General features: G+C 41.5%; 1 protein-coding gene across 1 annotated transcript in view; it reads right to left on the bottom strand.

Annotated features, from left to right (window-relative positions):
* ERC2 (ELKS/RAB6-interacting/CAST family member 2) overlaps nucleotides 1-15,444 on the bottom strand; it is a 931,911-nt gene that overhangs the window by 437,310 nt on the left and 479,157 nt on the right. Inside the window, 1 exon segment of the mRNA XM_081072100.1 lies at nucleotides 1,335-1,470. Within this exon segment, the coding sequence (XP_080928226.1) occupies nucleotides 1,335-1,470 (136 nt within the window).

Raw genomic sequence — 15,444 nt, 5'->3', positions numbered from 1 at the left:
TCTACCCCGTACTCAAATGTCACTTCATAACTTTTCTGAGACTAGTTTTACCATATGTAAAATCACCAACATTTTTGTGAAGAATAAATGAGAATATATGTCTGGCAAGGCAATAAAATGTTCTATAAATTTAGGTCATTATTATGATCTTAGTCTGCAGAATCCAATCAAACATCTCATGTGACTGAAGGAGAAACTAAGAGCCAAAGCCCTGGGATCTGATTTGTCAAGAATATCGAGGAAGCTGTAGATTCAAAAAAGCTACCAGTCCATACTAAGGTGGTCCCCAGGACTGAGCACGTTAGTATTGTGCTATCCAAATCAGGCATCAAGGCAAAGATGCTTGACTGACAGCATTAAGGCACCTCCAAGACACAGAGAAAAAAGAAGCTAATATTGACTAAGTAATCCCCATATACCATGTCTGCTCAAGGCATTTCCTTGTATTTCCTACTCTGAAATAATTATTTATTTCTCTTTTGAACCATTAAAAAGATAAACTATGAGTACATATTGAAATTATCTAACTTCTTCTATCTCCAAGGAGGAAACCTAATATATAACTGGAGAAAGATACTAATTAATAAGCAAAATATAACATGAATGCTGGCCAACTTGAACTTGAACTGCTCTGTTTAAAGGCACACTGGAATAAATAAAGGAACTTCAAAGCAAATGCCCTGTTTTAGTTTGAATGTTTTATTGAGCACATGGGGAGAGCTCCTTTGCCAAAAATAGGTTAATGAGGAAAAATTGGTGTTTTCAGTTGGTCCACTGGTTTCTGAGAGCCATCCTTTCAGAGATAGCTATATTCCACAGAAAAGACAGAATAATGATGTGTCTCAGAGCCTTAGAATTTTGAAATAAAACAAAACCAGTTTTGTAACCTGTCTGAGATCAACTTAATGCATCCTTTTCCAAAGACCTTCTGTGATAATACACACACACACACACACACACACACACATTTCCCTTCTACTAACACCCAAACAACTTCAATATAATTCGAACAGGAAGACGTTTCTATGTTTGAAGCTTCTTGTCAACTATATAAATGCAGCCCTTACCTTTGAAGGGGAGATACAGGAACCAAGAGACTCTGTGAAGCAATACTGTTCTCCACTATAATCAGCTTTTCTTAGGCATCATTTTGAAATTGATGCTTCGCACTAGGAAAGAAAGACCCACTGGGTTCCCTGGGTGTACATTATTAGTGCTGGACTCAGAGCAAAGGGAACACCAGCTTTTCTGCGCATATTTTCTCACAGGAGTCGGTACATTTCAGAAAGAGTCAATCTCCAATTATTGAGGGATTAGGAGAAAACTGTGCTCACCTGCAAGTGCTGTGAGTTGTCAGCCATGCTGTCTTCTCGCCTGCGGACTTCTTCCAGTAACTGAGCATTCTTCTTCTTTTCCAACTGTTGATTGTGCTTGAGGTTGGCCACCTTCTTGTTCTGATCCTTCATATGCCTGAGAAAAGTCAGCACAGCTTTGTTAAATTCAGCCACGGAAAGATCATGTTATCACAATAGAAGCACAAAGTATATACTCTATTGACATAGGTTCATGAAAAGTTGGGACTTCAGAAAATTCCATGCATTCAACCGCAAACTTGTACTGAGCACCCACTTCATGCCAGGTATGAGGGTGGCACTGGGGCTGCAATGGTGAATGAGACAGGTATCGTCTTCACCCTCTGCGTGAAGCTTGGAGTCCAGTAGGCGAGACAGGCAACTACCAAGGAGTCACAACTTAGGTTTGCTAATGTTGAAGGAAATAAATAAATAGCACGCTGGGGGAGATTAAGGTGTGCATTGCATGTGTGGACAGACAATGTGGTAGGAGAGGTGGTTTTAGTTGCTGTGAACAGGGAAGCTTTCCTAAGGAAGCAAGGCTGTGGGCGAAACTCAAAGGATTCAGCCAAGAAACCACCAGTGAAGGAGCTCCTTGGGTGGAGAGAGCAGCAAGTATAAATCCCAAAGCAGGAAAGAACCTGGCCACTTCTCGGAACTGGAAGGCTGCAGTGAGGCCACCCCAAAGTGATGGGCAGGGTCGGAGGGGGAGTGGGGCAGGAGATGGCACTGCAAAGGTAGGCAGGACTCAGGGTACACGGAGCCCTGTGGTCTGTGATGGGACTTATTTTCTCCTAAGTGGTTGCTGTTCTAATTATTATTATTCTTTTGGATCGTGTTCCTATTCTGAGATCATAATCCATTACTTTGATTTTAAAATAACAATTACAAGGCTCCAATCAAATACATTGTCATCACTTAGCTCAAACAGAATAACACTTTGGCTAATCATCATGTTAAATAAAGCCCCAGTGCTTGGAATAAAAGTTCTTAATGAATCTATAGGATGTCAGAGTGCAAAATCATAAAGTGATCAAGTGAGTAAAAGACTAAGGATAAAGGACAGGTCCAAAAAAAAAAAAAAAGGAGGGGCGGGGGGAGTTACAGGCTTAATGTGGACTATTTCACTAGCAGCCTTAGCAAAACATTCCAGAGAGTTAGGCAACCATGTCTACAGCAGCTGTTATAAATCTAATCTAACATGTGAGGAGGCAAGAGGGCAGTGCAGGGGGCTTGGGAGCAGTGAGTCCAAAAGCAGAGGTCTGTGGAGAAGAATCATTTGGGATCCTTTCTCATCCCTTCAACCCTTCTCTCCAGCATTGCTACGTCAGCCACTGTTACTGAGCCCTAACTCCCAAAACATGCATACTGAGAATCAGTGCTCTTGGGGAAGTAGGAACTGGATGAGATGATAAACAACAAACATCTCCAAATGAAACAACTAATAATCAAATGGAAGCCATTCTCAACAAGGACCTCTTATTTCTAGTCCTCGTGCAATTATATACTCCTCTACTCTCTCCCACACCAAGGTAAATAAGTTCAAGAGAATTGGTTATGCTGAAAAAAAAAATCTTCTATGACGAGCCCCGCTAATAAAAGTATTCTGAACATTTTGGCCCTATAAATATTTCCGGAACCAACTAAAACAGTAATTTAAATATTCCTGGTGACACTTATTAAGAGGATGTAAGGTAAGATAGAATAACCATCTGCTTAGTCATTTGGGTTGGATCATTTGGGTCTGATATTTCCCTGCTTTTACCAGATACAGTAATGTAAACTACCAACCAAGTCTGTTTGCTAATCTACTTTTAGGAAAGTGTATCTTTTGATTACTAGAAAGAAGTTAACAATGACTTCTTGCTTCCTGATTGAACAAAGATATAGTAGTTCCAAAGCTCATGCTAACCCAGGGCAAACACATTTTCCAGTTCCTTTGGAAATAAGGTCAGTGCTCAGTGACAGGATGTGATGGAGAGGTCAGTATTACTAGGGAGATTGTTTAATTAGAGGGCATTTTTATAAAGAAATATTTTTCTATTACTTTGAAGCACACCGTTAAACAGAACTAACTGATAAACATTTCCATCCCCCAAGTATCAGTTATAAACAAAATACATTATTATTGCAAACATCATTTGCACAGTTAAATAACTCCCACAAAGTTCTCAAAACCGACCTTACTTTCTAGGATACTACAGTTGTTTTTCAATACAAAAAGAAAAAAAAAACAAAACAAAAAACCCAAATCCATGCATCCCCTAAAGTTTTCCTGAATTAAGAATGAGTAGCTAAGAAAACTGGGAAATAAAGTTCCGACATTGTGATGCAGGCCTATCTTCAGCATTCTACAACCACTCCTTCAAATTTTGCCTTATTTAGGATACCAATGATTGGAAAGGAAAAGCTGGGTTTCATATGGCACTGCTTCGGATTTGGGCCAACAAGACTGATGCAGACCAAGGTGATGAAAGTGATCATCTTGTCATTAGACACACACATATCAAGAGACACTTACAAAGTGCACATACTCCTTTGCAGGGTTGCCATAGTTTTTGTAGCAGTACAATTCTTTCTCCTAGGAAATACCTAATGGGTTCTCTGGGAAAGCCAGAAAGAGAAAGAATTGCTCTGCCAGACGTAGGAAAGATATGAGGAGTGGAGTGGGATGGGAAGGTGAGCATCTCACCCACTGGACAATCCCTCTGTCAGGTGCCCCTCAGGGAAGCTCTAAGGCTGCCTAAATGAAGCACAGGTTGAAACAGTAATCTATAGAGTAGGAGAGAAGAGGAGGCAGGTGGAGAAGTCAGGGAATTTAAAAATATTAGATCCCTTGGAGAAGAGAAAATGCCCCACAGAAGTTCATTAGACAATTATTGAAGGAATGACCGCAGTGGTTTTTGCTACCGTGTTTCCCCGAAAATAAGACCTAACTGGAAAATAAGCCCTAGCATGATTTTTCAGGATGATATCCCCTGAACATAAGCCCTAATGCGTCTTTTGGAGCAAACCTTAATATAAGACCCAGGCTTATTTTCGGGAAAACATGATAGTAATAACTTCCAATATTCCTGACAATAAAGTCGGTAAGTGCCCTATCAGTCCCCATACCTTTCCCCACTGCAGAAGTAAACCCACACTGCAAAAATCATGCTAAACTCCGTACAGCTCACAATTGTCTCTAAACTCAGGAAGGTAGAAACTCGGGGTGCAGACTGCAAAGTCCTCTGACAACACTGCCTGAGAAGAACGCATCTTTGCTACCACTTCCCAAACTCCCACCCATCAAGCGACTCAGATTCTAAGGCTCCACCAGAGACTGACCTGCTCTATGTTCAGAAAAAAAGTTTCTTTGGGATGATGTTTTTCTCCAAAGAAACACCATGAAAAATATATCCACAATGCACATTTAAAAAAAAAAAAAAATCACAGGTGAGGGGGCGCAGTTTGAGAGTACAGTGGTAGGGTCAATTTTTTAACATTCGACTTAAATTGACCAGTCTCATTAAGCAAGTCATGTCGCTTTTTTTAAATTTATTGGGGTGACAATTGTTAGTAAAATTACATAGATTTCAGGTGTACAATTCTGAATTACATCATCTATAAATCCCATTGTGTGTTCACCACCCAGAGTCAGTTCTCCTTCCATCACCATATATTTGATCCCCCTTACCCTCACCTCCCTCCCCCCACCCCCTTACAAATGCAGCCATCATTAAGGAATTTGGATCAACTACAAAATTCCAGCAGGTGTCAAGACCAACAGTAGCAACTATATTAGTTAGGAATGAATGCCAGCGGACAGAAGCCTGCTATTTTCACTTGAATACTCCATCAAAATAAAATTAGAAAGTGCTCTCTAATTTGCTGGTGAGAGCTCATCAGACTTCGAAGCCTCTGGAATTACATGGACAGAAGATGTATGTCTCCCCCAGTGCACATGTTTATTTGTAAAATAAAAGAGAAAATCACAACTTCTCTTCCTTTAAATCTTAGCAGAAACAAATGCCATTTTTACCCATCTGTTCTCAAAAACTTTAAAAGATTAATAATATCCTTTGTTAGAAAAGACACAGGAATCCAGTTCTTTCTTATGTTATGTGGTCAGGAGTGTAACTGACGAAAGCATTTTAGAAACCAATTTGGCAGTTTCCACCAAAATGCACGTACCTTTTTCTCAAACAAACCCATTTCCAGGAAAGCAGCCTGCAAAAATGCTTGTACATGTGCACAAATGTATATGTACAAACATTTTCATTGCAGCACTGTGAAAGTGAAAATTTGAAAACAGCCTAATTGTCCATCAGAGGGAAGAAACTGGCTGAAGAAACAAATGCATGCACACTATGGAACACTAACTACTGTGTTTCCTCCAAAATAAGACCTCACCGGACCATAAGCTCTAATACATCTTTTGGAGCAAAAATTAATTTAAGACCAGGTATTATATTATATTATATTTACATTACATTACATTACATTATATTATATTATATTATAAAGACCTGGTAATACATTATATTATACCTGGCCTTATATTAAAATAAGACTGGGTCTTATATTAATTTTTCCTCCAAAAGATGCATTAGAGCTGATGGTCTGGCTAGGTCTTATTTTCGGGGAAACACAGTAGCTAAGATTAAGGCAAAACTGAAATATGGACATGGAAAAATCTTCAAGACATATTGTTAATCAAAAAAGAAAGCAGGTAGCAGAATAATACATATAGTCTGATCTTGTTTATCTTAAAATACAAATGCTGTTTGGATGGATATCTATAAGCATGCATGGAAATGGAAACTCTGGAAACCTCACACCAGTGTGTAAATAGTAGTTACCACTGAGGAACTGAATGGGATTGGGGAAGAAGGGGGAACCTTCACATGTTACTATGTGCTTTTGTGTGTGTGTTTAAGTGAGGTATAAATACATATAAGAACATGTACAGATAATTCAGTGTACAAGTCCATGACCTTTGACCATCAAAATACAAGTGTTGCCATCACCTAGCCATGTGTCTCCTTCCCCTGCCCAGATGTTATCACTATTCTAACTTTTATCTACATAGATTCTTTTTGACTGTTCTTGACCTTTCTGTACATGAAATCATACAGCACGTGTTCTTTTGTGTCTGACTTCTTTGACTCAGCGTAAGGTTTTTGAGATTCATCCATATTGTTGTATGTAAATTCCATCTTATTGCTGAGTAGCATTCCATTATATGAATACACTACAATTTGATTAGTTCTTCCCTTTTTAAATGGATATTTGGGGTGTTTCCAACTTTTTTACTGTTAAGGTTGCAATGAACATTCTTGTAGCAGTTTTTATTTGTGTATGGACATATGTTTTCATTTTTCTTGCATAAATAACTAGATGTAGGTTTAACTGGCAGCATTAAATGGTACAACCCTATAGAAGACAATTTCTGGACGATATGAATCTTCCAGGCACAGCTGCAGTGAGGGGGCTAGTAGTATAAACTCTGGAGCCAGGCTGCCTGGGCTCCCATCAGAAGCCTACCACTGTGTAGCTGTGTAACTATGGGCAGGTTGCTTAGCTGCTGGGTACCTCAGCTTCTTGACATATAAAATGAGAATCATTGTATCTAACTCATAGGTTTATTATGAAGAGTGGCTGAGTTAATACAGGTAAAATGCTTAGAACAGACTCTAGCATGTTCCTTCTCTGTTTCACACAAGCTTACAATATGAATGTAAGTATGTATTGTGCAATACTATGAACACATTTTTAGTCTTTTTCTTCCCCCAGTGGAGCAGGAGGTATTCCAATACCTCAAACAACGGACTTTGGAATGCATTATTAAATACTTTTTGTCATCTATTTAGCTTCCACTTGTACTTTCCTCAATAATAAGGTGAGTTACATTCCTGGAAGGTTACACTAATGGAAGTATTGCAGGAAGGTCAGGACAAGCATGAGTAAGTGAGCTGGGATCCTGAAGTGACTGCGCAAGTAAATGAGACACACACACACACACACACACAAAACCACACACAATAGGAGCTGACAATGAGAACTGCATGCAGAATTTCCAACAGTAAAAGCTTTCACTTGTAACCACTGAGATGATCCCGTTGCTTTTTAGCTTGTAAATACCATTCAGTACTTCACCATAGCTATACATTTTAGAAAGCTATCACAAATATTCTAAAGATATTTTTATAGAATGTACAAATGTGCTAAATGTCATGAGCATGATATTCCTTTCTGGAAGAGAAAGGATCTGGCCAGCTGTCACTGCTTGAATCCAGCCCTCCTCCAGACAAGGAGAAGTGCGTAGGGCCAAAGTCTTAGGACTTAGCTCCAGAACGAGCCAGACCTCTTGGACTTCGCATTTTGTGGCAGCCTCCCAAGAGTAGCCCACCTGTTTGGCCACTGGCTTTGATGACTGCCTAAGTCCTTGCCAAAACCCTTGAGCAGGACACCCACTTATCTCCCCTGGCTTTCCTCCTCAGTAGATTCCTCCTCTCCTTCTTACTTATGGTCCTTGCTCCTTTCATTCCCTGGAGGTGACACCGTCCTATCTCCTATCTCCTCCATTCCCACCTCCTCTGTGGTGTTTGGAGCTACACAGGAACCCTCAGTTAAAGCACACAATGACAACACACCTTAAAAAGACACCATTTATCATTTTCCCAGGCCAGCAGGACACCCCAGAACCTGCTCACATAGCTGAAGAAAGGTGTTAAAGGGGAAGCAGATTTGAAAACTTGGAAAACTAAACCTCCCAGAGGGAAAGAGAGTCCTACCTTCCACCTTGTGATATCAGGTTCCCCTGGTGAAAGTCTTCTTGGGGGAGATGATTCCATCAGACTGTTCCTCATTCAGCCTGATGAAACGGTTGGATCATGTGAGACCAAGGGGGTTCAGAGGCAGGACAGTAAGACGCCCAGGACAAAGGACTTTGTTGCTAAACTGGCTGCATTCTCATCACAGAGGAACCCTTACAAAGTGTGTAACCCTAGGCAAGTTATCTCACTGGAGGGGGGTGGGGAGAAGGGCATTCAATGATTTCATAAACCTAAGGCTCTTAAAACAGTACCTGGCACACAGTGACTGCTTTATACAGGTCAGCCTGATCCCCCTGCCCCAAACCCTCTCCTAGAATACATATCTACTCTCTCCCCTCCCCTCACCATTAACCGCCCCAATCTAGGAAAACCTAGGGAGCGGGTTACACAGCAGAAGGTGGTCTCTAGAGAGAAGGGTTAGTTTTTCTTGTACAAGTTTCACTCTGGGGAAGGTTCCTTCAAATGTCCTCCCTCATTCTGACCCTGAAGAACCTCCTTCCCCTAAATATCAATGGAGCGCCACCCCAAATATGAATGGACCCAATGACTGAAAGCTTCAGCTAAAGAGAGTAAATGGTGGGGACTATTAAGGAAGACCCTGAGGACAGACAGCAGAGCACCAGGCCCTCTGACATGAACTTGCTCTCCTCCAGATGCACTTGGCGGGATTCGCATACATCCACAGGAGACTCAGGACTCAGTCGTCAATCCAGGAGCATCTAATGACAACGTCCTCTCCCTGGCAAGCAGACTGGACACAGTTGTAAGGGTCACGTGACTAACAGGCCTGGCCCCGATTTACTATTTACCAAACTAATTTCTTAGTGCTTGGCCTCCCATGCAGGTGTGTTGACTCAGCACAGGCTGGTCATGTAGCTCTGAGGATGGCAGCCCTGAAACGATGAGTTTTCTCACTGTCAAGCAATAAATACACTGTGATGTTCTACACCCCCCTCACGACAGACTAGACTACATTTGCCGGCTTCTCCGTCCATATGGTCACAGTTGGCAGCGGACTCCTCACCAAAGCAGAATTGCCCTGCCATCTCCACCTGCCCAGAAAGGATCCTCTACTTCATTACATCATGGCTTCACATATCCCATGGAGCCTCGATGCCCTGCTGAGTTTCAGAAATACAGACAGGAAAACAGAATGGTCAGATCCCTTCTCCTCATCGCCCCTGCTGCCCCGAGCTCAAATCACCACCATTCCCTGCCTGGACCATCATGCTCTTCTCTCCTCCCTGGTCTCCCTGCTCCCCTTCTCGATCCCCTTTTAATCCATTCTCCAGCCAGCAGCAAGAGTGAGTGTTTTGAAACAAGTGAGATCATGTACCTGTTGGCATATGATCCTCAACAGTTTCCCATTTCCCAAAGAAGAAAATCACACACCTGTGGACCTCACCAGCCTCATCCCAAACCATTCTCACCTTGACCTCCAGACTCTAGAATCCAGTCTTCTTCCAGGGCCTAGTGCACACCCACTCCTTCCCACTAGAGAACCTAGGCATATGCTGTTCTCTGTTTGTAACTCCCCTCCCTTTCCGCCCCACAGCCACCACTACTCCATGGCTGACTTTCATCTTTCAGGTCTCAGGTCAAATATGATCTCTTCAGAGGGGTATTTTCTGGGCACCAAGTCTAAGAATGCCCCCTTCTCCTCACTGAAAATGTTTATGATAGCACTCCACGCACTTCTTTCACTGCACACACCATATGTGTAATTATACACTTATTTGCATTTTCATTGATTATTGACTATTCCACCAGCAGACAGGCATTAGTGCCAGAACAGAGCCCATCCTCAGTGTATTCTCCAGAGTGAAGGAATGACTTAATCACATCCTCTCTAGCTCAAGCTACCGTCATCCCGAAGTGGGGTGAAGATGCCAGCTCCAACTGGTCCATCTAATCCATTCCCCACAAGTCAGGGGAAAGAGTCTCTCTGGAGCATGAACAGGATCATATCTCATTGCTGCTTAAAACTTCTCATTGGATTCCCACTACCTGTGGAAACGTCCATACCTCTTTCCATGATTATTCCCAGATCAAAGTCCTGCCTCCCAAGTCCCATCTCATCCTACTCTCCCGAGCCACACTGGCCTTCCGTCAGACCCTCAACACACCAAGCCTTTCCATCTTCAGGGCCTCTGTACAGCAGTTTCCTCTTCTGGAAAGTTTTTTGCCTTCACTCCCACTCCAGCTCTTTCATCACATTACCTCATATTTATCTGTCTTACCTCAATATAAATAAGATGGCCTCTGGGAAGCCTTCTTGGTCAATCTAGAAAATTGGGTCCTCCTAATTACAAATTCCCAAATCATGCTATGTTTGCCTCGCTAAGAGCCCATCACACTTCTGATCTTTTAATGTCTCCCTTGTTCTGCTATAAGCACCCTCTGTACAATCGCAGCTGTCTTACTCTCTTCTCTAACAATCTAGCACAACACTGAGTCCATTGTCGCCAAAAGATATCTGCTGGATTGAAGTTAATTATGAAACCTGCTGCTGTTTGGTCAAAGGACGAAACAGGCCCTTTGTGTTTGCTAGAAGTCTTATGTGAACCCATAAAATTATTTAGGAATATGTATCTAGGGGTTTACATGAATTAAGACTGTGGGGACAGAGCCAGGAGTGCAGTTTCCAGGCTCTGGGTCTCACATGGAAAGGTGCTGGCTCAGGTAGTAAATGGCCATCAACTGTGATTGGATGGCCATCAGCTGTGACTAGTTGGCCTTCAGCTGTAACCAGTGAGCCATAGGCCACCAATATATCTGCTGTGGCTACGCTAGCAGGAAATGGGGGCTAGCAAGAAGATGGTGGCTGAGCTAGCAAGAGCGGATTGCAGTTAGCATGGTGGATTGCAGCTAGCAAGTGAGGTTGGTTGGCAGAGAGAAGTGGACGGCAGGTTGCGAATAGTGTGGCTCCTGCTTCCTGTGTCTCCAACCCAGCCGCCAGCGAGACTATAGTGGTGTGACTCCGCTATCTGTGGCTCGGTGGGTGTTCCCTTTTGGCCTCACCATGTCCTGCGTTCTTGTGTGGGGAGCAGGACTAGAGACTCCGCATGACAAGACTGTCCTCATATTTGTTTCCAGAAAGGCACTTTGTATATAGAATAATTCAATCTCATATAATGAAGACCTGTTTACTGTCAATTTAAATGGTACCCAAAGTGAACAGAAATAAAATAAAATCAGACTGATGATGAGTACAACTGGGTATTACCACCTGGTACTAACACAATAACACCTCGAGTTCCCATTCCTTTAAGTGTCATTCTTGAAATCAAACTAAAAATCCAAAAGGCTACATCCGAAATAAATGACCTGGCATCTCTTTCCTAATTTAATTTATATTCAATTTACAGTTGGAAAAAAAACTACATGGTTCACAGCAGACTGACGGCTTGTTCTTATTTATGCTGCTAAGAAAAGCTTTCTAAACTCTAAAAACAGGGATTAGCAAACGTTTTCTGTAAAGGGGTAGAGAATAAATATTTTAGGCTTTGGGGGCCATATGTCCTCAGTAGAACGTCTCAACTTTGTTACTGTAGCATGAAAGCAGCCACAGACAATATGTATGCAAATGGCCATGACTACGTTCCAATAAAACTTTATTTACAGGTGACAGCGCTGGATTTGGCCCATAGACCAGAGTTTGCTGACAATGGGTTTAGACATATAGTAATGATAATCATAGCACCGAATGTTCACATCATATGATGTCCTCTAATATATTAGAGCTAATAATACAGTAGCTCATTTATTCCTCACAATGCCCTATTACACAGGTACTTTGATTATTCCTCTTACAGAGGAGGAAACTGCTCAAAATTATAGCACAAGTGAGTAGCAGAGGCAGGATTGTCAGTCAGTTTGGCTCCAGAGGCCACCCCCACCCTCTTCACCTGTTCTGTGCCAACCAATTGTCTAGAATGTGCAGAGTTCCTTCACCCACTGTCCCTTTCTCGTCTCCCAAGCAACCCAGAAACTTCTAGAGAGTAGAGACAGAAATTCTCAGGATACAATCTCTGCCCTGTCTTGTAGTCCAGCCACTTGAAGGCATACCACTCTAAACTTCACAGAATGCCCTGGTCAGTAACTGGGCTGACTATGAGAGGACTAGATACACATGAGGTAATTACCAAGACTATTAGCTTTCCATTAGAAGAGCTTTGGAAAGGAAGATGGGAACTTAACAGCTTCAAACGTCCTAGTGGCAGCTGCGGTTACTGAAATGAAAACCCAGTTAGGATGCAGAACACACAACAAATAAGGATGCCATGCAATTTCCGTATTCATTTCCATTCTCTGAATCCATTAACCTCAATGTGACCACAGTTTGAACAAATGATTAGGTTTTATGGATGAAAATCCCACCACAAGTAGAAATGTTTAGTGTATTTCATATCCTGAAACTTCAAGGCATCATAATGAGTTTGTTTCTTCCTCCTATACAAACAGATTTAATCCAAGATGAAGAGTTTGGAGATGCTACAATATGCGAAGATAAAAGTAGAAGCTAAACAAAAAGGGAAAGCAAGAGATACACAAAGGGGCAAGGACAATAACAGATAACAGGTAACAGATGTAGGACAGAACCTCCAGGACCAAAGGGCCAAACCTGAGACAGAGCCACGACATGAGATTCAAACTCCTGCCCCATTTCCACCTTATATCTTCTCCTTGCACGTTATCTCCTTCTTTTCAAAAAGAAAAAGAAAAAAAGGAAAAGGAATCTGAACACAGTAAAAACAAAACATTCATATAATTGCCACAATTCTATGGAGTATTGTATTACTCTAAAAGCCTACGACTCCACTGTTAGACACCGGCACATTAGGGCCAATTTGGTGGGGTGTCAGTTGTATTTACAGTTTGGGGTAATATAAAAACATATGGAAACTGTGAAAATTGAACCCTGGGGGGCTAATATTGGAGGAAACCAACATTCCACAGTCTGGCCAGAGGTTGTGGGCCATTGCCCAGACTATACAGCGAAAGCAACCTTTGAGCGCAGGGGCACTTCATGGACGCAAGACCTGTTTTTATTGCATCCAATCTGGAATTGCACTGCGGCAGCCCAGACATAAAATAAAGCAGAGGCGTAAGAAGACAAAAATCTTACATGCTGATTTTCCAAATTGAATGCAGAAAAAAATGGTCAGAGTTTATGTTTTTTTCCACCAGAAATCAAAGTTAAACTATTGCTAAATAATAAGAACAGCCTCTGTCTTTGGATGTCGTATTATGTGTCAGGCACTGGGCTAAGCACTGTAAAAATATAATCTCGGTTAAACAAAACAACATCAAACATCCTTATATGGAGAGTATTTTTATCCCCATTTTACAGATGAAGAAACTAAGGCTTAGAGAGGTTAAGTAATTTGCCCAATGTCATACAGTTAATAAGTAGGGGTTTCTATGATGCCAAAGTTCATGTTATTATCTATAATGCTATATAAAAATTAAAAAATATATATTATTGTACATTATTATGAGATCTTTGCCACAAAAGTGAATGAAGCATTCTAGCCAGGACTAGACATTCCTATTTGATAGTTACAATCTTTTCTCTCCAAGAGGGAGGCAAAAAGCAAGTTATGCTCATTTAGGATCTGGTCCATCTGAGGTATGGCTTATCAGACCTTCCCAAAGATAGACTAATGCTGAATCAGTTTTCCTCTACTGCATAACAAATTACCACACATTCAGCAGCCTAAAGCAACATTCATTGATTATCTCACAACTTCTGTGTCAGATGTCCAGGCACAGCTTGGCTGCTCCCTCTGTTCCTGGTCTAACTGGACTGAAATCAAGATATGAGTGGACTGCATTTCTCATCTGTAAACTTGTAAGGGAAGAATGTGCTTCCAGGCTCATTCAGGTTGTTAGAAGAATTCCTGTCCTTGCAGCTGTATGAATGAGGTTCCCAGCTTTTTACTGGCTAATGGCTGGAGCTGGAAGCTGCCCTCAGGTCCTAGAGGATACTCATAATTCCTTATTATGTGGCTCTCTCCACAGGTGCTTTGCAGCATGGTTGTTTGATTCTTAGAGACCCGCAGGAGAATCTCAATCTCTCTCTCTCTCTCTCTCTCTCTCTCTCTCTCTCTCTCTCTCTCTCTCTCTCTCGTCTGCTAAGACGGAGTTTTATATAATGCAAAGTAATATGGGAGTGAAATCCCATCACCTGTGCCATATTCTATTAGCTAGAAGCAAGTCACAGGTCCTGCCCACACTCAAATGGGGGGGGGGATTTTACAAGGGTGTGAAAACCAGGGCTAGAGATCACGGGGGCCACGTTAGAATTCCGTCTACCACATGCACTACCCAATGGAACTTTCTGCAACATGGAAATGTTCTACTTCTGTTTTGTCCAATACAATAGCCACTTGCTACCTGTGACTACTGAACACCTGATATGCAGCTAGTGCAACTACAGAACTGATTTTTGAAAGTTATTTAATCCCAATTAATTTAAATTTTAGTCACATGTGGCTAGCGGCGACCATATTGAACAGCACAGATGTGGACCTTAACCATATCCAAATTATATGTTAATTATTTTTAAAACTTTTTAAGCCTTCATTTTGTTTGTGTTCATCTTTCAAAATACTTGACAGTCTTTTTACTGTCAATTTCAAACATTTCCTGGGGAAAATTTCCCTCAGTATCTACCTACCAGATTTCATTTTTCCACTTTCCCAAGTTCCTCCAAACCATTCCCACTAACGCAGCCTGCGGCATCTGTAAGGCCTAACTCACGGCCAATGAGGGGTTATGGAAATGTACGCATCCTTACACTTCCCCAAGTATCTATCCCCATGGCAACATACTGCAAAAATAAGGGCCTGTTCTTTCCACTCTTCTTCTCATAACTCAAACCTCTTCTAACTCTTCATCTAATGTCAATGAGTAAAACAGAATCGGCGGTGGGTGGCAGATAAAACAAAAATCATTGAAGGATAACAAAACTGCAGAATTATCAGCAAAAAGTGCATAAACCACTTCCCCCCAATTATATAAGACAGAACAAACCACTTCCCTCACACAATTGCCTCAACAAAATTAACCACTTCCAAAATTCATCGCTGTAATACCACCTGTTTCAGTTTCACTTGATGATGTTTTTCTTAACTCGGTGATTTACAAACAGTGTTCTGGCAGCACTACTCTGGGTAATGTTAATAACTGTTACAAAACAAAAACAAAAAAAAAGGAAAGAAAAAAGGGTGAAGCTCAAATAAGTCTTGAGAGCACAGAAAAAAAATGTG

This window comes from Rhinolophus hipposideros (assembly GCF_964194185.1).
Source record: "Rhinolophus hipposideros genome assembly, chromosome: 14".
Classification (NCBI taxonomy): Eukaryota; Metazoa; Chordata; class Mammalia; order Chiroptera; family Rhinolophidae; genus Rhinolophus; species Rhinolophus hipposideros.
This window is presented reverse-complemented; position numbering and strand designations above follow the sequence as displayed.